Source organism: Acomys russatus, chromosome 7 (assembly GCF_903995435.1).
Source record: "Acomys russatus chromosome 7, mAcoRus1.1, whole genome shotgun sequence".
NCBI classification, from domain to species: Eukaryota; Metazoa; Chordata; class Mammalia; order Rodentia; family Muridae; genus Acomys; species Acomys russatus.
The window spans coordinates 31,257,003-31,279,662 of record NC_067143.1 but is presented as its reverse complement, the minus strand read 5'-3'; the positions used below and the strand labels follow the sequence as shown (position 1 = coordinate 31,279,662).

Here is a 22,660-nt window from a genome sequence, read left to right as displayed (position 1 = left end):
CTTACTTTACCCAAGAACAGTTCAAAATCAGTTATTACATATTAACATGGAAAAGGTCCTGTGAGACCTAACTAACCAAGGGAGCCAACAAGGGGGTCAAAATATCAAAGGAGAAATTCTGATTTTTCCATCCTAAGGAAAACAAAATTGTCTGTCAAAAATAATAATAAAATAAAGTAGGGAAGGAAGAAGGGAAGTAGAGCAGGAGGAACCACATATATCCAGGACTGGTGGCGCACACTTATCATCCCAGCACATAGAAAACATAGACAGAAGAGTTGCTAGTTCCCAGGCAGCCTGAGCTCTAGTGTGAGACCTTGGCTTTTAAAAAAATTATCTACAGCCCAATCTGCAGAGTTAGTTCCAAGAAACCCAGGTCTGCACAAGGCAAACCTATTTCAACCCCACCCCCCAGCCCCAAATCATGCATATTGGAGAAGAAATTTCAAGGCTTCATTCTAAAGATTTCCACACTCCTCTTGGAGATAGTTTTATCTCAGAAGACAAGTGATGATCTGCCAAAAGGGAACCCATTCCAAAAAAATGTTTTAAAGAACAGGGTAAGGTGGGCTTCCCTATTCTGAGGAATAGGGAAGGAGGGAAGGGGAAGAGGAAGGGAAGAGAAACTAGAAGGAGAGGGGCTAAACCAGGATGTAAAATGAGTAAATAATTAATTTTTTAAAGTACAGGGAAGAGGCTCTGCCACCAGAGAACATAAAAGCTGATTTAAAAAAAAAGAAAAAAAGGGCTACAGTGTGATGGGACCCTTGAGGTTTTATATCTGGCATGTCATTCATCCTTAATGTTGCCTGTTTATGCTAATATTTCAGGTACTCAATCCTGTCATCTCATTTGTAAAAAAGTACATGACTTGCTGACTTTTGAAATCTACCTGTCTCATAGGCCTATCCCCATGAGATATATGTAAGAAAGCTCCAATACTTGATTCCTCCCATGAGACGCAGGCGAAGGGAGCCTAGGGAGGCAGTGGATAAGGGTATTGTGGAGCAGCCCTCCCAGGGGAAGACACTTGGCCTTACAGAAGAGAAACCATAGCATGACCACCCAACATCTCACGCCCTTCTAAGGTAGGTGACAAGGCTGAAGAGACTAGTACAGTTGTCCCAGGCTACATGTGTCTTATCACATCACATTAAAGGGAAGTTAAGTTATAAAAGCACCCATCTATGCAAGTTCCTGGGCCAGACTACTGCCTGCACAGTCCCCAGTCCTCAATAGGATTTGATGTGAGCATAGACTACTCACCAACAGAAAGCAGATCGCTGATGACCTTGAGGATTGCCAGAATGGACTCTTTATCAGAGGAGTTCTGCAATGATAACACAGACAGACATCTTGACAATGGATGAAAGAGGATAGAGGTGTCCTGGTTAGGGATGCAAAGAATAGACAGAGTTAAGCTTCATTGCACTGAGAAAGACTTTGTGAAGTGAAAAAATGGGCTAAGGAGTTCTCCTTAAGAAGCAATGCCTGGGCTTTGCTGTGACCTATAATAGTCAAGATCACTCTTCAGGGACCAGCTTAAGAAAAGCATTATGAAGGTAGGCACAAACACAGGTATTGAGGATTGGCCCAGAAACAGCAAACTAAAGGGGGTTTGTGGGACCCGGTCACAAGAACGCCATATATTTAAGTAACACTGGATTGTTTTTAATGGCAGTAACAAGAAAAAGCAGAATCCATCAAAATCTTCTGGTGAAAATACTGCTTTGTCAGACAAAGAGAAGCTTAAGAAAAGTGCAGCATTGCAGCAGCTCTTATTGCAGGGATGATCTTAGAAATCCTTGTAATTCTTGACATTGTCACTTGTTCTTCAGAAAAGAAGTCTTCATTCAGAAGGTGGGAGAGTACACAGAATTGCCTGAGGTAACCCATATCATAGTTCCAGAAAACAAGCCAGTCTCAGTTCCCGAAAGCCAGGCCTTGGTCTTTGCACTGTAAGATGAAGGGTGGTTGTTCTTGCCTTTGTGTAGTTGGGTTGGTACATCACCAGGAGTCTTCTCATTACCATCAGTAAGACTTGTGTTTCTTATTGGCTTTAAAGACCTCAGTAACTCTCCATTATACATAAGACAAAGGCAGGAAACCAAAATTTCTCATGATCTTCTACTGACATCTCCAAGTTCATTATTAATGTCAATTCTCCCACCCAAATAGGTATTTCCACAGTCAGGAACCTCTCACTTCTAGATTCCTGCCTGAGAAATGTTATAGCTTAGTCTGCAAGTTTGACCAGACTGTTCTCTTTTCCGGCAGCTCTCTCCCTGACTTCAGCCTGGCCAATGCTGCCTCAGGTGGGCCCTGTGACATCTCCACTCCTCACAATCCAGGTCTAGAATGCCTTTTACCTCTACTAGTCAGCTCTCACCTCTTGACAGAGCACTTAACTCTAACATTGATGTGCAGTCCTGCTTCTCATCCCACCTCCACAGACAACACCCAGCAGAGGGGTTTCTCCACAGAAAATGAAAAATAAATATTTCTTAATGGAAACCAAAAGAATTCCAGGGAATCTGCAAAGTCAACTAGCACCAAATGCTATTTCAAAACTCCAAACAGGGCTATTTACCCCACCATAAAACTCCAAAGGCTATTAAGAGACATTAAGGTAGATATAATAATACTATATTTTTACAAATAAAACTAATGCAAAAAATCAATATGCCTTACAGCAGCTTTTCAGTTTCATAAGGTCCCATTCATTAATTGTTGATCTTAGAGCCTGAGCTGTTGGTGTTCTGTTCAGGAAGTTGTCTCCTGTGCCAATAAGTTCAATGCTCTTCACCACTTTTTCTTCTAACAGATTTAGGGTGTCAGTTTTAAGTAGAGGCCTTTCGTCCACAAGTCTATTTGCACTTTTCTACATGTAACCATCTGGTTAGACCAACACCATTTGTTGAAAATGTTATCTTTTTTCCATTGTATGGATTTGGGTTCTTTGTCAAAAATCAAATGCCCATAAGTGTGTGGGTTTATTTTTGGGTCTTCTGTTTGATTCCATTGATCAACCAGTCTATTTCTATGCCAGTACCATGCTGTTTTTTATTACTGTTGCTCTATAGTATTGATTGAGATCTGGGATGAAGATTCCACCAGAAGATCTTTTAGTGTACAGGATTGTTTTAGCTATCCTGGGTCTTTTTTTCCATATGAAGTTGAGAATTATCTTTCAAGGTCTGTAAAGAATTGTCTTGAAATTTTGATGGAAATTGCATTGAATCTGTAAGTTACTTTTGGTAAGATGGACAATTTTTACTATGTTGATTCTCCCAATCCACAAACATGGAAGGTTTTTCCATCTCCTGATTTCTTCAATTTCTTTCTTTAGAGACTTGAAGGTTTTTCATGTCTTCAACTTGTTTGGTTAGAGTTACACCAAGATACTTTATATTATTTGTGGCTATTGTGAAGGGTGTAGTTTCCCTAATTTTTTTCTCAGCTCATTTGACATTTGTATATAGAAAGGCTACTGATTTTTTTTTTTTAGTTGCCTGGAATTTCTCAACATTTAGAAACTGGATCACAAATGCTATTCCTGGCTTCTTTAAGCATTTTCTCCAATTTTATTTGGGCCCCTACAAAGGCATTATTCGCCCCAAATCAGCCAGAAGAAACCTTAAGAGAATGGCATCCCATTTCCTATAAGGGAGGTTGGGCAGGTTTTTGATTGATCTCTTGTGCTACAGATGCTTATTTTCATTGAGAGTTGGTTATAACTTATAATTGGTCTTATTCAGAGAGAAAATGAGGTTGGACTCAGGGATGTCGCTCTTTTCCTTTATCTTTCTTTAGTATGTATGGAGATAGGAGTTGAAAAGAAAGGAGGAGGGATATAGGAATATATAGGGATGTTAGAACAAAAAGTAAATTATTGAATCTACTCCTCAACTTAAGGCCTTAATGTTCCTCACAAATAAGGTTATTTTTAATTCATTAGTATAGAAATTTGTATATTAATGCAAAAAAGTTTAATTTTGATACATTGGTATAAATTCAAATTTAAGATTATTCTTCATACACATTATATATATTTCTACTCTAATATGAGGTATTATAACCATCCAACTCAATTATAATACAAGGTTTACTTCCAATACCTTGAAAGTAGTATTGTAGATTGTTTAACATAATTAAGGAATACAAGCTAATTGTTAGTTGATCAAATCATGGTCATGTCAATTACTAGTCTATTTTTATCACAAAAATATTTATCATACATTTAACAGATAGATATGATTCTATAGATATATGAGGTAAAATAGTTAGATAAGGTCTTCAAAAGCCTCAGAGACATACAGAATATGGCATTTAAAGATGTTTTTATTATTTTAAAGATTCTTTAAATACAAGACAAGTTAACTCCTGGAAACACCTAGCCTGCCTCAAAGAAGATGATGAGCATCAAAGAACCTCCTTATGGAGTTGGCTTCAAATGTGGCAAAAAAGCCACTGGACAAAATGTCTTAGTTTCTACCACAGAAAGAGTTCTGCCTAAAAATGGGCAAGCTTAGGTGCAGGCAGAGTCAATGGCCAAATTCTGCCAAGACAGAATAATCAAGTTCTCAATAGTTCCTGCCTCACAAATATGTCCATCAGATATATTGGACTAAAAGGCTGAAAATGATGCTCCAACATTATAGAGTTTTGGGTGACTGTTCAGACAGTAAACTCTCTCATTATTTCATTTTTGGAAGCTGCTAACCTGTACTTCTGGTTCACTCAGGTAGTTTTTATTCCTTCTCAAGTCTCTGATAGAGTTGAAGACCAGATAGTTTAGTCTTACAATTAAACTTAGTTGGTTAGAGATTAAGATATTTTTAGATCAAGATAGATGTTTTAAGTTAATAGAGATGAGATATGTTGGATATTGATTTTCATTCAGAATTTTAGACTCACCAAGATAGGAAGGATTTTTTTCTTCAAGCTTGCCAAATACAAATAGCCAAATCACTATGAATGCAACATTTATATAATTCCTGATTGTTTCATGGTTCTTCCTGCTATATGTAGGTTTTTATTTATATGTAATAATATAAATATATATCTAAAGAAGAAATATAATAAAAATACAAAACCACTGCATCAGAAAGCATAGTATATACAAAAAAATCAATATGAACAAAATATCAAAATCGAGTTTACAAACTCCTTTCCTGGGTGGATGAAGCCTCTGGGATCTCCAGTACTTGATATATAGACCTATCAGGAAAAACACTAGGTATACTCTGATATTTTTTTTTCTGGGAGCATTGACCTAAAGGAGACATCTCCACATGGCTCCCACCATATTAACAGAAGGTATCCCTTTCCAAATTGCAAGTCCATATCACCCTGCAACAACTGCCAGTTATGTATACACACAATGTCAGAACCTTCCTCGATTCAAAGCTGGAAACAAGAAGCAATGATCTTTTCTGACATAGATCTATCATTTAGGGGTTTGCAGAAGTCCAAATCTTTGCAACGAGACCCAAAGATTCTTTGCAGAAGAATGAAAGATGTTCATTGGATTCTTTCTCTGGTTAACATTGACATTTATGGGTCATCCTCAATCTTTCTGTGAAGAGAGGATGTGTAAGCTTTTTGTGAGACTGTGCAAATGATGTATAATTTAAAATGCTAGACTCATTACTTGATTACAAGGAAAGGGAGAATAAAGGAGGAAATGAAGAGGTGAGGAAAGAGAGAAAAACTAATAAGGTAGAAACTGACGGAAGGGAAATAAAGGGTCCACCGTTCATTTCCTTTTGTTCAATTATTCATACATTCATTCCACAGACACTCATTGTCTGTCATCTATGTTCTAGTCCCCAAGTAAGCGGTGAGGATACATATTGATCAAAATGCCATCTGCCATCACAGGCTCTGGGCTTGGCTGAGATAACATCTGGCAGACAGACAGTCAGACCTGGAGATGCTATGGCCTGTGGCAAAGGTAAATACTGGTGCCAGGAGAATCAAAGGAAGGGATTTTTAACTTAGTCATGTCCATAACTGAAAAGTCAAAGAAACCTAGTAAAGAGGTCAGCGTGGGACATTCTAGCCATGCTGTAGCCTCTTGTTCCCAAAGAAAAAGAAGTACGGCAGCGTGGAGACACTGGTGTGTGAAACTGCATTCTATGTGACCAGCTGAATTGAATAGAGAAGATGGTGAAGGGTATCCTAAATTCCTTGTGGGCAAAAGCTAGGTCTTATTTATGTCTGCATTCCCATCCCCTGAGGCGTAATAGGCAATCTGTATGTTTTATTGAATTAATTTCTCCAGCTAAAGAACTGCCTGCTAGATTTGGGCCCAGGGGTCCCGCTCAAACTAAGGCACCAGCCAAGGACAATACAGGAGGTAAACTTTAAACCCCTTCCCAGATCTAGCCAATGGTCAGAATATTCTCCACAGTTGAGTGGAGAGTGTGATACGACTTTCTCACATACTCTGGTGCCTCACATTTGGCCATGTCCCCTGGAGGGGGAGACCTGGTGGCACTCAGAGGAAGGACAGCAAGTAGCCAAGAAGAGACTTGATACCCTATGAGAATATATAGGGGGACGTAATCCCCCTCAGGAACAGTCATAGGGGAGGGGAATAATGGGAAAATGGGGGGGGGAGGAATGGGAGGATACAAGGGATGGGATAAACATTGAGATGTAACAAGAATAAATTAATAAAAAAAAAAAAAAGGAAAAAAAAAAAAAGGAAAAAAAAAATAAAGAACTGCCTGCTTTGATACAGGGCTCACTAATACCCCTTGAGACCATCCTTGTCTTGCATGTTTCTATTGTATTTTCCAGCAGGTATATAACTGGTCATATATTATGTATTAAATCACCAGCCCCAAATTACTTTGACCTGTGACCAACAATGCAGGCTACACACAAACCAGCCATCCTTTCTGTAGTTCCATTCATGAAAACCCTAGTTGTGGGACTAGACAGATGCCCTGTGGTTAAGAGTGCTGGACACTCTTGTAAAGGTCCCAGGTTTGATTCCCAGCACCCACACAGCGGTGGACAACCATCTATAATTCCAGCCCCATGGGATCTAACACCCTCTTCTGGTCTCCATCGGTACTTCATGCATATAAGGTACATATATCCATGCAGACCAAACACCATACACATAAAAATACATAAATATTTTTTAAAAACTCATTTGCTTCAAAGAAGAAATGTAGTGCTGGTGGAGGTTGCTGGTCCCTTTTCTCCAGCTCCAAGATAGAACTCTGGGAAACTCTACTAAGCCTTTCCGGAGTTAGCATGATTAGTTTAGAAATGGATACCATTCTTGAATCTGGGAAAAGAACACCTTAGTGGAAGTCTGAAAATGATTCTCGGCAGAAAAAAAAAAATCTCCCTATTTTTGGATGTTGCTGTATGAAGGCATTATCTGGAATCCTAGGTGACAGTGTTAAGCCACCAAATCAGCTCCACAGAACCACTTACCTATGAACTCTCAGATGAGAAATGCAACAAATACCCTCTCTTAAAGTTGGAGAGTTTGCTACTGAATTCAGCTGTGACTCCAAAGGAAAAAAATTTTACACTTCTATTTGCCCTCCTCCCAAGCACAGTAGTCTTAATAGAAAAGAAATTGATTTTACAGACATGCTATAGGTCTACCCAGAGAATCTTGTTATAACAAAGAAACAAAGAAGACAATTCCTTCCTACAGATGTTGAGCTCACTACTTTCTCACTCATTGCTCAGCCAAAATACATCGGTGCTGTTTTTCTTTAAAAATTATGTCTATCAGTGAAGGGGGAAATGTCCCACAAAATCTCAACCGGCATTAATTTATGCATTGCTATATTTACCAATAAAGATTTTACACTATTTAGAAGAATAGCACAAGGCTGTTATCTCACCCACAGTAATAATAAATGAGCAATTAAAGAAGGCAGGATGTGATGTGCCTCGACTTTCCTTTAATGATTCCTTTTAAGTGAATTACTAAGTGATCCCCTGTTGGTTAAGACTTTCCAATAAAAAAAAAAATGGGTCTGCCAAGCTTTCAGGGAGAGAAAAACAGTTGGAAGAACAAACAGTGTCTTTCAAAGACTGCAGTCTCGAACTGTAATTTTCTCATAGACTGTTTTGAATTTGTCTCTTCATTGCCTTCAAATTATCTATGTCTCCCTGTTACCTTCCATTTTCTGCCTCAGAATCATGGTATGAAAATGAGACCCTTCACATCACTGCCATGAAAGGACATTTCCAGTCCTTTCCCAGACCACAGGGCAGAACATGTCAACTATACAGAGCCAGTGAATGTGCCCAAGAGCCTCATGGGTACCTGTGTCTTCAGGGATTTATTTATTTATCTTGATGCCACTGATTGGGCATCATTTGTCCTCCCTCTTCCAATCATATTTCACTTTCCAGCTCCAGTTCCTTGAGGACATAATGTCCTCAGCTATCTTGCCTTCTCAGCACCCATTATCCACAACTGCCAAATGTCTGAACACCCTGGGTACTGCAGTATTCCAGTGGATCAGAATGTCCTGTTTATGAAGATTACGGTACAATTGGTACCCACTTAAGTAGGGCAGTGCTTGGCCTCACAGGAAACAATCTTATTTTCTGTGCTTTTGTTCTTCAACAGCACTGTATACATACCCTTCCTTAGAATGCTTACTTAAACCTGGTTATGTTCTTAACTCCAGTCTGGTTATGTACAGCAGGGTAATAAACAACTCTAAAACTCAATGGCTTCAAAAAACTGTCTTTTATCAGAGCTTTTGATTTGGGGATTGAGAAACTGACACAGGACTTGTTTGGGAGTTCTTAGGCTTTCTTTGTTGGCAACTCAGGTCAGGAACAGTCCCCATGCTGCTATACATGCTAGTCAGATTCCTTAAACTGTGGCAAGAAGATTGGGAGATCTGGGCTCACCTGGGACTGCTGACCACGTATGTTCTTTTTAGCAGCAGCTTAAGTATCTCGAATGTCTGGCATAGCATTTGATTTCCTCCCAGGGATAGCATTCAAGGAGAATTAGCTCAAAGTCTCAAGGCTTCTTTTCACATTGTCTCAGAAACTAAATGTGTCTCACACACAGTACATTCTATCAGTTAATTGGGCTATGATGCTGCCCCATATTCAAGTGGATGGTCCTAAATGACTCCTTAATTAAAAAAGTGGAACTTTTCTCAGCCATTTTCAATTATCCACACTTCATCTGAGTGATGAACTCAAGACTAAGAATTATGCATCATTCTTTTGGCATCCATAGGATGTATTATGGGATCTTGTACAGAGATGCATTTGGGTAGCTATGGAATGGGATGATATAGGAGGAATGGCATTGAATAAAATGAGCAGACATAAAAAATGTATGCGGTGGTGTGAGCTGGAACAGGATGGGTTAGATAGAAGTGGAACGATATGGATGTGATGGGACTGAGCAGGACAGATGAAACACACAATATGAAATCTGCCATAGCCTTGCTGCCATGTTCACCTCAATCCTAGAACTCTCCTTAATGCCTGTTGCAGTATGAGCATTTTTACAGAAATATACCAAGTATACATCTTAAACATGCTAGAAGAGGGTTCTACCACTGAGTCACACCCCCAGCCCAAAGATACACTTACTTATACTGCAGGTTCACTTTAGGCCAGATTCCATTACCTCTGAAAACCTCAATTATGTAGTCCCAAAATTGCCCTAATAATTATTCCTAACTCATGAGTGTTATTGGGTTAGATATAGCATATTAGATGTAAAAAGGCCTGGTTACAATAAATATTCAATAAAGGATAAGTAAATAAACACATGTATGGGCACACATGATGGAGAAAAGATGAATGCTCTAAAAATAAGTTGGAGGGTCATTAGAGTTACAGCCTCTTGAGTCAGTTTTCCATCTAAGTCATGATGTTTCCAACTTAGCAAAATACTCAAAAGGAGAACAGAGGGGAAATGAACGTGGGTCTGGAGAGGGTGGGGTCACCTCCTCTGGCAAAAACAATCTGGAATCCTAAGCTTTGTCAGCTACGTCCAGCACACTTGTTGCCACTCGGTGGATGATAAAATCTTCCAGTCCTATTGCTAATCAAAACAGCAGCATCATATCCATGAAAGGTTCTCATTTCTTTTAACTGGCATTCACTGGAAAGCCAGCTCTCTCTCTCTCTCTATTCTAGGCAGGCTGTGATGTCTCACCGAGACACAGTCAACAAATAACAGCACACAAAGGTTAGAATTCAAGATGACTGAAAAGTAGTGCCAAGCAAATTTCAGCTCTTTTAGATGGATTCTAAACACAGCAATTAAATAATAGCTTCTAGTGCTTCCACCCAGGCCTCAACACCAACACTGAGGAAGAGAAGCATCACCACCTTGCTTCAGCCAGAAGCTGTCATTCATCACTTTGATGTTCTCTGGCTTTACTACATGTAAAATACATGCCAAAAGCATCCAAGACAGGAGACTCAACAGTACTCTTGAGAAGCCATTGAATCAAGCACTCCTCAGGAACTTTTTTCCATAAAGCACTGAGAAAATGCACGCTTTCTGAGTCCTATGCCCAGTTACTTTTTTCATAATTTATTTATTGTATTATTATTATTATTATTATTATTATTATTATTATTATTATTATTATTATTACAGTGCACTCAATTACAGTAGCTTCCCATTCCTCTCAGCTTCCTGCCTGGAATTTCTTTTTGGAGTGCAGGGAGGTCTGTCAGAGGGTTATCAAAGAAGCCTGTTTCTCATTCTCACTTATGAGTCTGCAGTCATCAATACCACTGCAAAAGAAGCTTCCTTGCCCATAACAGCTGGTAGCAGCACAGATCATGGACTTCTACATGGTTTCTTGTGGCCACATGGACCACAGATATCTCCCAGCAGTAACATGGAACACAGACTTCAACGTGATCCCTTATGGCAGCATGGACAACTGACATTAAAATGGCTTCTGGATACAGCATGGATCACTGACATCAACATGGCCTCTGGTGGCAGCACAGACCATAGATGTCATCATGGTCTTCCACAGTAGCCCTCATCACAGACATCAACATGCTCTCAGGTGACTGCACAGACCACAGATATCAACATGGCCTCCAGTGACAACATGGGCCATGGGCGTTACCACAGCTGCAGTGGTAACAGCGATCATGGAGATGAGCAAGGCCTTGGGCCACAGCATGGACCATAGATATCACCATGGCCTCCAGCAGCAGCACAGGCCATAGAGGTCTTTGGAGGACGTTTTATCCAGAAAATGAACCATTCTTCATCTTGAGTATCTTCTTGTTGCTCAGAGTCAGGGTGACTGAGGACCTGGGTGGCATGTTCAGGAATAGAATCTGTGCAAGCTCCAGTTGCTGCATACCACCCTTCTGACCCAGATGATCCAAAGCACAGTTATGACCCAAGAATGTGTAGTCTTGGTGGTTATGATATAAAGTCAATTGCCAGGCTTGATCAAGATCCAAAGTTGAGAGCTGGGCATGGTGGCGCATGCCTTTAATCCCAACACTCAGAAGGCAGAGGCAAGTGGATCACTGTGAGTTCGAGGCCAGCTTCATCTACAAAGCGAGTCCAGGACATCCAGGGCTATACAGAGAAGAACCCTGTCTTTAAAAAGAAAAAAAAAAACAAGATCCAAAGTTGATCCTTTGAGGTCAACTTGACTGGACTTTGATTCTCTAGGTGACACAACTCTCAGTGTATCTATGAGGCTGTATCAAGAGAGAGGTAAGTAGGGCAGGAAGACCCCATTTGAATGTGGGCAACATCACCCTATGGGATAGGATCTGAGGCTACAGTTAAAGAGGAAAAGGAGAGAAAGAGAAAGAATGCTGAGAACCATTCCCTCCCCCTCTATCTCTCTCTCTCCCCCGACTTCTTCTCTCCCCCTTCTCTCTCTGTTTCCTAATTGCAGATACAATGTGATAAGGTATCTTACACTACTGCCTTCATAATGTCTTCACCATGATGGACTGTGTACCCTTAAATTATGAGTCAAAGTATAATCTTTCTTCTTTTTTCTGACATATTTTTATTGCTTATTTGGGAGTTTCACATAATATACCCTTATCACGTTCACTTTTCAGTATTTTCAGGTTCACCGCAGCTCCCTTGTGACCTTCCCAAAAGAAAAGAAGAAGAAAAGAAAATACCACATCTAATGTGTGTTGCCCATATACTCACTGGATCATGGTAAAACTCTTAGTAGCCAGCCCCTTAGAGAAAATTGAGTTCTTCACGATCCCCAGCCCTGCCAGATGTCATCAACTCTGAAAAGCTACTCTTCTGGATCACTACCACAAATTTTAAATGTTCTATTCAATGCCTTCCCATCTAAATGCCTTATTTTCAGGGAGGAGGGTGTTGAGAATGGAAGACAGAGAAGGCTTCTGTGACAGACTTCCTGCCTTAATAAGCTTTTGTTAGGTTTATTGTCACGGCAAAAAGAAAATAGCCAATGCAAGCATAGACTCAGCTTCTTGGTGTATGCATTGCAGAGACGCCTGTTATTTTGTGGACATTGGACCAACATGAGTACTCTCTAAATACATGGGAAATGGTCATCCTTAACCCCTAATCTAAAGAGCTATTTTCAGAGACATTATATAGGCATCCAGTAGTGGATACATGCTTCAGTGGGTAAATGCTCTTGTACAAGCAAGAGGACATGAGTTCAGATCCCAGCACCTATGTAAAAGGCCAGGTGTGACCTCATACATGCTTGTAATCTCAGTGCTGTAGGAAACAGAGTTAAGGAAACTGCTAACACTTGGTAACCACCAGCTTAGCTCCAGGTTCAGTGAGAGACGCTGTATTAAAAGAAAATGGTGGAGACTGATACCACAGGACTCCAAAATGTGTCCTCCTCTGGCCTCTGAAAACGTACACAGAGGCAGAAGCATTAACACACGCATGCACTCATACCATACTCACATGTAGAGAGATGGTGGTGGTGGTAATGTGTGTGTGTGTGTGTGTGTGTGTGTGGTGTGTGTGTGTGTGTGTGTGTGTGTGTGTGTGTGTGAGACAGACAGACAGACAGACAGACAGAGACAGAGAGACAGAGATCCAGGTATGAATTGGTACACCCTACATTCTACTCTATCACAGTAACATTTGTATATCTACTAGTTCAGGGATCATTTACTTTTTACCCCTCAAAAGAAAATCCTCATCTTCCATTTACCTGTGTCTGTTCCACTTGTAATGATGAGAAAACTGAGGACAATAGAAACTGAATAATTTGCTCATAAATAAGACCAACTTTCTCCATATTCTGTGAATTGAGTTTGGAAGCCTGGGAAGTCTAAAAGAGAAAAATCAAACATTCAACAAACTGAGAGGATTTTAACATGTCCTCAAATACTTTGGCAGACTGATCACCAATAAGCAAGAGCTATGTCTCCTACCTTACAGTGTGACAGTCTTAGGAACTTTCTTATTACCAGCTAGAATGAAACAGAAGTGAAACTGGGTCCCTTTTGAGGCTAGATCATAAAAAGCAATGCGATTTGAAGGTTAAGGAATAAGTATCCTGACAGTAGGACACTGACATTTAAATCCAGAATCTCCATGTAAGACTATAGAGAACCCTGAAGTGGCCATACTGTAATAAATCTTAGGCTCTGTAGAAAGGTCTAGATGGTGTTCCCCTGGGCAGCCAGGGAAGAAACCCATTGACCTGGGTACTGCTGCCATCAACTGTTAGCCACGAAGGTACACAGCCTCAGATGCCCAGAGCAGTGGCAACCTTAGAGGGCAACTTCTGATAGCAACCTCAAGAACACACCAAGTAAAACTACTCTGGGGAGTATTTCCCAAATACCTGACTTCTCAAATTGTGTTGGAAAAAATTTAACCCACATAAAAAAAGAAGTTAAGATATCAGGCAGAACAATAATGAACATATCTCAGCAGCCGATCAATAAAAGAGCATTGGAAATCTGACTTCTGAAATGTATTCCTGAATTTGGAATGCAACCAGTTCAAAGAGGGGAGCCAGCAAATATAACAGAGGTGCTGAAGAGATCAGGGCAGAGCTAGCTAGATTGGTATTTAAATTGAAAATCCAACAGAGATGTTCTCTGAATTATTTTTTTAAGTGCTACCATGATAGAATATAGAAACACATCAGACCTAGGGAAGGTAAACCTAGTCCTAACCCTGACATTTCCACTATGACTTCAGATTAATTATGTACCTTCTCTGGACACCATGTGTTCTCCTCCCCCATCGGTTATGGCAATAGTTAAAGAGAACTCCACAGAACCTTTCCAGTTTCATGACCCACGGACAAGCCAGACTGTTCTATGATGTCAGTCTGTGTCTATAGATCTTGATGCTAAAAAAGACCTGTGGTTTTGGTATTGAGAACCAGCAGTCACATTTTAGTGCCAGACTCTGAAAATGAGAAGTTGAAGAGAAAATAGTAATGTGTCCATCTGCTGGAAGTGTGCCAAGGACCTCAGAGGACAGGAACCTGCTCAGGCAGAGGGTGAGGCACTATTAAAACATCTCCCAGCTTCTAGACCAGACAGAGGTCTCCTGAGACAGAGACCACTCTAACCTCAGCACAGCGGATGCTGCCCTCTCCCCATCACAGCCTCTGTTGACCTTTACTAATTTAAGAAGGTATCTTGTCATTTTAAAAGACAGAAGACAATTTGCATATTTCCAGGAAGGGATAACTTTTTTCCCTCAGTCCATGTTTGTTGGCCTGCAGCCTCTGGTCCATTATACACCCTTCAACCTTCAGGATTCTTTATTCATGTCTTTCTCTTCAATCTGCACATCTTCTCTAGAAAAATGCCTACTCTGCTGATTATACTTTAAAGTGTACCACAGTGAATTAACCTCCACTAACACAGGGTTCCTCAACCTAATATTTATATTTGAAGCAACTGATATGTTGAAGTGGAAGAGTGGAAGATAAGCTATTTAGGAATATCACTGACTTCTATTCTACTCAAGGGCAAAATCATCTCCCACCCCCCAGCCTGACCTGTGACAGCAAAGCATACATAAGTACTGCAAAATGCAACTTGGCTTCAGTTGAAAACACTATATAATGCTGTGACAAAAACCTGTGTAATACGATGTCCCTCCCAATGTAACTAATGAACATAATGAAACAAATGAAAGGAATAAATGTCTCCATGTTCACACAAAAGACCTAGGGTAGCCACAAACAATTCCGGGCAATAAAAACACTGCCAGAAGTATCATTGTCCTAAATTACAAGTGATACTACAGAGATACAGTAATGAAAACAGCGTGGTACTGGCATAAAAACAGACATATTGATCAATGAAATAGAATTACAGACCTCCACATAAGACAATGTACCTATAGCCAACTTATTTTTTTTGTGAAGAGGCCAACAATACATATTGGAGAAATGACAGCATCTTCAACAAAGGCTACTGGTCAGACTAGATAGTTATATACAAAAGAATGAAACTGCATCCCTATTTCTAACCCATCACAAAGCTCAACTCTGATTGGACCAATGATACACCATGTGCCTTGATACTCTGACTATGACAAGGGAGTAAAAGCAGGCTACCAAGATGAGATTTGATAGCCTATGACCATATAGTGGGGGAGAAGGTCCCCCTCAGTCTTAGACCTAGGAGAGGGGAATACAGTGAAAGCAGGAGGGAGGGAGGAATGGGAGGATATAAGTGATGGGATAACAATTGAGTTGTAATCTGAAGAAATTAGTAAAATTAAAATTAAAAAAGAAAGATGCTTGAACATTATAGACACAGGGAAAGACTTTGTGAGAAAATCTTAGCATTAAGACTAAACTAGCATTAGTCTTAACACTGCCTAAAGACAAAGAGTTGACAAATGGTAACACGTGAAACTAAAGTTTCTATATATCAAAGGATAACATCATTCAAGTGAAGAGGCCGCCTATAGAATGGGGACAGATGTTTAATTGCTATACATCTGACAGAGGGCTAGTATCTACTATATATAACAAAACCATGCAAAGCTAAGCATCAAGAAAACAATCAATCTAATTAAAAATTACAGCATAGTACTAAACATAGAGTTCACAAAAAAACAAAAACAAAATGAAACAGATACAGGGGCCTGAGAAATGTCTCAGGAGTTAAGAGTACTGACTGCTCTTCCAGAGAACTTGGGTTCAATTCCCAGCCACCATGTGATGGATCACAATAGTCCAAGGGGAGACAATCTCTTCCTCTGTCCGTCATATGGTGTACGTACATATAATCAAAATACCCATACATGTAAAACAAAATACATCTTGGGTTTTCTTTAAAGGAAAAAAAAAATGGACAGGGAATGGGTTGAGGAAATCCAAATAACTAAGAAATACCCTGAGCGATCAAGGAAAGGCAAATTAAAACTACCTGGAGATTTCATCTGATCCTAGTAAGCATGACTAAGTTCTAAAAAGTAAAACACGATAATAAATGCTAGTTTGGGTGTGGAGAAAAGGGGATCACTCCCATTAGAAGCTACCCACACTCTAGCAGAAAACTAACAGCGCTAGGTGGGTTCAGTGGCTTGAAAAACACAGAACATGAAGCTAGGAGGGGAAATTGGGGGGCATATGGAAAGAATTGGAGAAAAAGGATGGTGGTAGACTTGGTCAAGACACGTAATATGAACGTATGAAATTCTCAATCAGTAACAAATATCTACTGCTGTCTATGATGATTTTTTTTTGTTTCCTTGTATCCAGTATATCTTTTTTTTAATGAATTTATCTTTTTTTATTACCAGTTATTAAAATGAACTAGGTTTTTTTATTAATTTATTCTTGTTACATCTCAATGTTTATCCCATCCCTTATATCCTCCCATTCTTCCCTCCCTCCCATTTTCCCCTTATTCCCCTCCTCTATGACTGTTCCTGAGGGGGATTACCTCCCCCTGTATATTCTCATAGGGTATCAAGTCTCTTCTTGGCAACCTGCTGTCCTTCCTCTGAGTGCCACCAGGTCTCCCCCTCCAGGGGACATGGTCAAATGTGAGGCACCAGAGTACATGAGAAAGTCATATCACACTCTCCACTCAACTGTGGAGAAGTATATCTTTTGGCAACGACAAGAGAAGACAAAGAATATGGGTGAATGAGCATAACTTGCATTCATCCCTCCCGTCTCCATCGATACTCGCAGAGCACTGACATTGGGTGAAGATGTAGAGATTGGAAACGTCACAGACGAGGAGGAAACTAGTGTTCAGACACTGACTCTGTTCACGGGGCATCTTCTGAGCCCCTTAGTTAGTAGCTTACCGGGCCAGAACATCAGTGCCACAAAAAGCTCCAGATTTTACATTTTCGACACTACAATAAGTTACTTAGGAAGCAAAGGATCAAGTATATTTGTTATATTGACTAGTTAAAATAATGTGATCACTATAATAAATAACCCTCAAATGTGTAAGTAGCTCAATTGTAAAAAGAGGGTTTTTTTTTTTTTCATTCACAGAGAGCCCAAAAGAAAAATTTTAACTGATTGGTGACTGACTGGTATTCCTTCCACAAGGACTGATTCAGGAACCCAGGTTCCATGTTCCTATGGCTGTTCTTTGTCCATGTGCTGTAAGAGGTCAATATATTCAGCTGCATCAAGTAAACAGAAAAGAAATACAAAGTTCTTTCTCAGGAGGCTTTGTGCATTGGGCCTAGAAACGGTCAATATTTATAACTTCATTTCTTTGACTAATGCTGTCATATGTTCATGCATAACTATCGGGGAAGATAAACAGGCATCCCATATGCTCTGCTGAAAGAGGCACAAATAGTTTTTGCAGACTGTAAGCTTGGCTCTGCCACAATAAAATTTCCATTTACGGTTTCCCACGTACTCTTGAGCAGACTACCTCTCTAGAGGGACTACAATGATACCTTTTCATCTTTGATCACCTTTCATGTCTACACCGCAAAACTGTAGATCAACATAGAGCAAGATCAGCAGACACTGGCCTTCCCATCCTACCATGTAAGTAATTTCCCAAGTTATTTCCTATATGAAGAAGCACCTCATTCATCAAAGATTAACTCTGGTATTGATCATAGCTTTTAGGAAAGAAAAATCCTCAACATCAATGATAGAGGGAAAAAAATCATACATGACAGAGTTTCCAGCAGTAATAAGGAGTTGTCAATGACACCAACAATAGAAAAGGTTGAAAACAAAACCCACATATTTCTGAAAAAATGAGTTCATATATATGGTATATATATATACTGATATATATATATATATATATACATATATATACTGTGTAGTTACAATAGCAAAGGTTAAATATGGAAAGGCCAGATATTAGGAACTCCCTTCTTTGAAAGCCAGATTGCTGGGCACCATCTCAGGAAGAAAAATAACTTGTCAATAGTTATCTTCTTCAAGAGAGACTGCACAGCCCACCTGAGAAAATAGCATAACCTCTGCATCTCATGAGGGTCATCTTGGAAATAGTGTAAGCCAGATCGTGAGCTTCTGGAAGTAACTAGTTCATTCCAAGTGCCTCTGAAAGACTTCAACTGTGGTTTCCATCCAATCATCATCTTCAAAGCAAATCCTTCCTTAGCTAGTATACCCAGGATGATGACATGGTTGGACACAATGAAAGGTTATTGCAAGATTTGTTATGGTAAGTATAACTACAAAGAAGCAGCTAAACTGAAAGCAGTTCAGGAAATAAATTAAGCAACATATCAATCTTTCTTTCTAAATGCCTAAAAACTTCGATTCCAGATCATCCCAAGACTAAAAAATTAGTTAGCATCTATGTCTTCTATTTATCTATTATGTGTCCTGTATGTTCCTTTACTGAATAAGATGTCCAGAAGTTAATTATGACTATGACTATGTGAATGTGTGGGTAAGTGTATTTTGTTAAAAAAAAAAAAAAATACTCCAGTCCTCCAGAGAAGTCTCATCTCTAACTAAAAAGTTTGCATAGATATTGCCATTAATGTATAAATATGCTAGTTATCTCTTTGTCACGAAAACAATCCATCCTAGAGCTACAAAACCCACAGATTCCACATTAAAACTCTGCCAGGAACACTTTATGGACTCTCTTGATTGTGGATAATCTCACCCAAGGCTTCAAGCATCCACGCAGTATCTCTTGAGGGCTCAGACAAGAACAAATGCTTTTTATATGATAATGCTGAATACATATTTCACTTATGGTTTCCCAAGAGGTGTGATTTTTTTTTCCCCTCTTTATAAACCATACCCAAGAAAACCAGGGGATTTCACAAAATCAATGTCAGCACAGTAGGCTATACAACTAATAAAAATGCACAGTTAAAATAAATAAGAATTGTGATGGAGAAAAAAAACATCAAAAAGTGGAGGCAGGATTATCCTTCCACTATGGGTCAAGGCATCAAGGTCAAAGTTGTGACAAAACAGTGGGGGAAATGGTCTGCATATATGGCAGTCAATTAATAAAGTCACAATTTTAATTATCTAGAAATGTGTACAGGTTTGTAAGATCACAAAACACATGGAAGGCACCAGGAAATTCTTTCATCTGGTTGTCATAGCAAAACTCCAAGAATGAAGGAGACACTCAATATGCCCCAAGTTCAATAGTCTCATGTATGAAAGACAAATTTGTCTCATTTCTCCTACCTGTAATTCTTGTTTGTGTTGAATTACTAAGCATGAGTCATGAACAGAACCTGCTTTTGCCTATCTTTCAAGGAATCTGAAAAAGGAGATTGGATGGGAACACTTAGAGACCCAGAAGCATCTTTTTGCTTAACCAGAAGAAGGACAAGATGAGAAAGTCACTAAGTCCATTATAGAGTCATGACTTTATGACAAAATGCCCATTTACCTGTTTTTCTATTGACCTACTCAAGCAGTTGTTTACTTGAAACTATTCGATATTCTTTAAATAATTGATCCAAAGGAGAAGGTGACATCAAGGACATGATCGGTGTGACAATTCTCAACACAGATACAAAATAAGCACCTAAAGGCTCAAAGTTCTGACACATCATCACACGCCTGTCTAAACTGAACGCAGTGTATGAGAGGAGCTGACACATGTTCAGTGAGGGCGTAAGACCATCAGAACACACAGATATTCTAAGACCCACAACAGCTGTAAAATTACAGTTATGAAACAGCAATGAAAATAATTTCATGGCTGGGGTCAGCACAACATGAGGAGCTGTCTTAAAGGGTCACAGCGTTAGAAAGGTTGAGAACCACTGTGCCACACCAAGTAAGGTACCCTAAGCCTAGAAAGCCAAAGCTGTATATTCCTTGTCTTATTCCTGTGTGAAACAAGCACAGATTGGCCAGGAACGAAAACTACGGTTCCTTCCTCCCAGCAGAGCAAAGAGAATCAGCTGAATAAGGAAGAGCAGACAGCTTGAAGTCTGTCAGGGGCACTACAAAGACACACGGCCTCGCTTTGAGGGATGTTTAGTAAAACTACTTTTCAAGTCCTTTTCATTCATTCCTCTACAAAATCAACTCTGCTGTTTTAACATCCATTGGTTTTGTCTATAATTATAATGTCAGCTTTCCCTTATGAATGCTTGTCCCTAATTAGGTTAAATATTTTGACCTTCTAATTTTCTTTTTTTATTATTATTAATTTATTCTTGTTACATCTCAATGTTTATCCCATCCCTTGTATCCTCCCATTCTTCCCTCCCTCCCATTTCCCCTTATTCCCCTCCCCTATGACTGTTCCTGAGGGGGATTACCTCCCCCTGTATATGCTCATAGGGTATCAAGTCTCTTCTTGGCAACCTGCTGTCCTTCCTCTGAGTGCCACCAGGTCTCCCCCTCCAGGGGACATGCTCAAATGTGAGGCACCAGAGTACGTGAGAAAGTCATATCACACTCTCCACTCAACTGTGGAGAATATTCTGACCATTGGCTAGATCTGGGAAGGGGTTTAAAATTTACCTCCTTGGCTGGTGCCTTAGTTTGAGCAGGACCCCTGGGCCCAAATCTGCCTATCATATTGTTCTACTTGTAGATTTCTAGGACCCTCTGTATCCTTTTATTTTGCTATTCTCCCATGTGTCTCTCATTTAGAGTCCCAATAGGAGTGAGTTAACCCAGAAGCAGAAAGAATCAAATGGTATATACTCACTTATATCTGCATACTAGCCCAAGGGGCATGTCCCACGAAAGCCTTCACTTACCAGGAAACTGGGACAGAGGGGAAGGCATCCTATTGGGACCTTCTAATTTTCAGTCTCCATGGTCAGTTGTCAAGAATTTGGTGATGAACTGCCACCGGAACCATTTCCTCTTATGAAATAACATTCTGAAGCTTTGTGTCTGAGCCATAATATTAGAAGTACAGAGACTCTGTGAAGCACACACTGATTTCTTTAAAACCACATGGAAGGTCAACATTAGAGGCATGGCTAAGTCTATGAAGAAACTGGGAGTGAGCAAGGGATATGTTTCTGTTGGTAGAGTGCTTGCCTGGCATGCACAAGGCCTTGGGTTCGAGTCTCAGCACCATTCATATCATTGTGGTGGTGTATGCCTGTAATCATGGCACTCAGGAGGTAAAGTCAGAAGTGCAGGGTCATCCTTGGTGACATATGGAGCTCAAAGCCAACCTGGGATAGATGGGAGAGAAAGAAATAGAACAAGAAAGACATAGATAGAGAGCTAATTGTACTGAAAAAAAATTATTGTACGGAAAAACTCTGAATTTTTAAATTCTTAATAATTCAGATTGACAGAAACATTTCAAAGACAGTACAGAAGGCCCCATTCCTCCTTGTTAAGCATACACGATGGTGTGTTACATTTGTCAAAACTAAAATACAGAGCTGGCAGCCCAGTAGTAGAGCATTTGCCTGGAGTACATGTGGGGTCCAGTGCTGCATCCTCAGCACCAGAAAGAGAAGATGGAAGAGGGAGAAGGAGAAAGACAGGGAAAGAAGAGAAACTAACAGTCATACATTATTATTATGTGAACTCCAGACTTCTCTAACTTGATCATCTTTTCCAGCCTTGTTCTTCCTCTGTTCCACTATCCCACTCAGGCAATTGCATCTCATTTAAGAGCTAACTATCTTGAGAGATGCTGAAGATACCCTATAGAATGGTCCTCAATCTGAGTTGAGTTTTTTTTTTTTTTTTTTTTTTTCCTCTTCCTATTACCACACTGGGATATTGGTTTTCAGTGGTGAAAGTTTCCACCCATCCCATACCAATAGCGTGTGATAGCCACATGATATCACTGATGATGCTATCACTCAGCTAACCACCTGGATAAAGTAATGGTTAGCCATACTTCCACACTATGAAATTACTATTTTCCCCTTTCTATGGCAGTTTTTAAAAACCATCAACTCACTAAATCTAGCCTACTAATGGAGAGATAGGGTAGAATTCAGCCCCATTACACAGAGGTAAATTCAGTCCCCATTGCATAGACATCTGGGTAAAGTCTTTATTTTATCCTTGAAGTATATGGGATAAATACATTGAGTGTGTTGGGTTTTTGTGGGAATTTCCATACAATCCTTCATAATCAAGTGACTGTTAACACTGCTTGAACAGAACGCTCAATCTGCCGGAACATCCTGCAACTATGTCAGGAAATGGCCAAGATCATGCTGTTCTGCTGCCTGTTTCACCATCAGCATCAACAGTGAGTCCTGGCTGCA

At 39.8% G+C, this 22,660-nt stretch overlaps 1 protein-coding gene across 1 annotated transcript in view; it reads right to left on the bottom strand.

Moving 5' to 3' along the window:
- Positions 1–22,660, bottom strand: part of Agbl1 (AGBL carboxypeptidase 1) — a 623,278-nt gene that overhangs the window by 563,906 nt on the left and 36,712 nt on the right. The window contains exon 2 of the mRNA XM_051148740.1: positions 1,267–1,330. Within this exon, the coding sequence (XP_051004697.1) occupies positions 1,267–1,330 (64 nt within the window). The remainder of the gene's footprint in view (positions 1–1,266; positions 1,331–22,660) is intronic.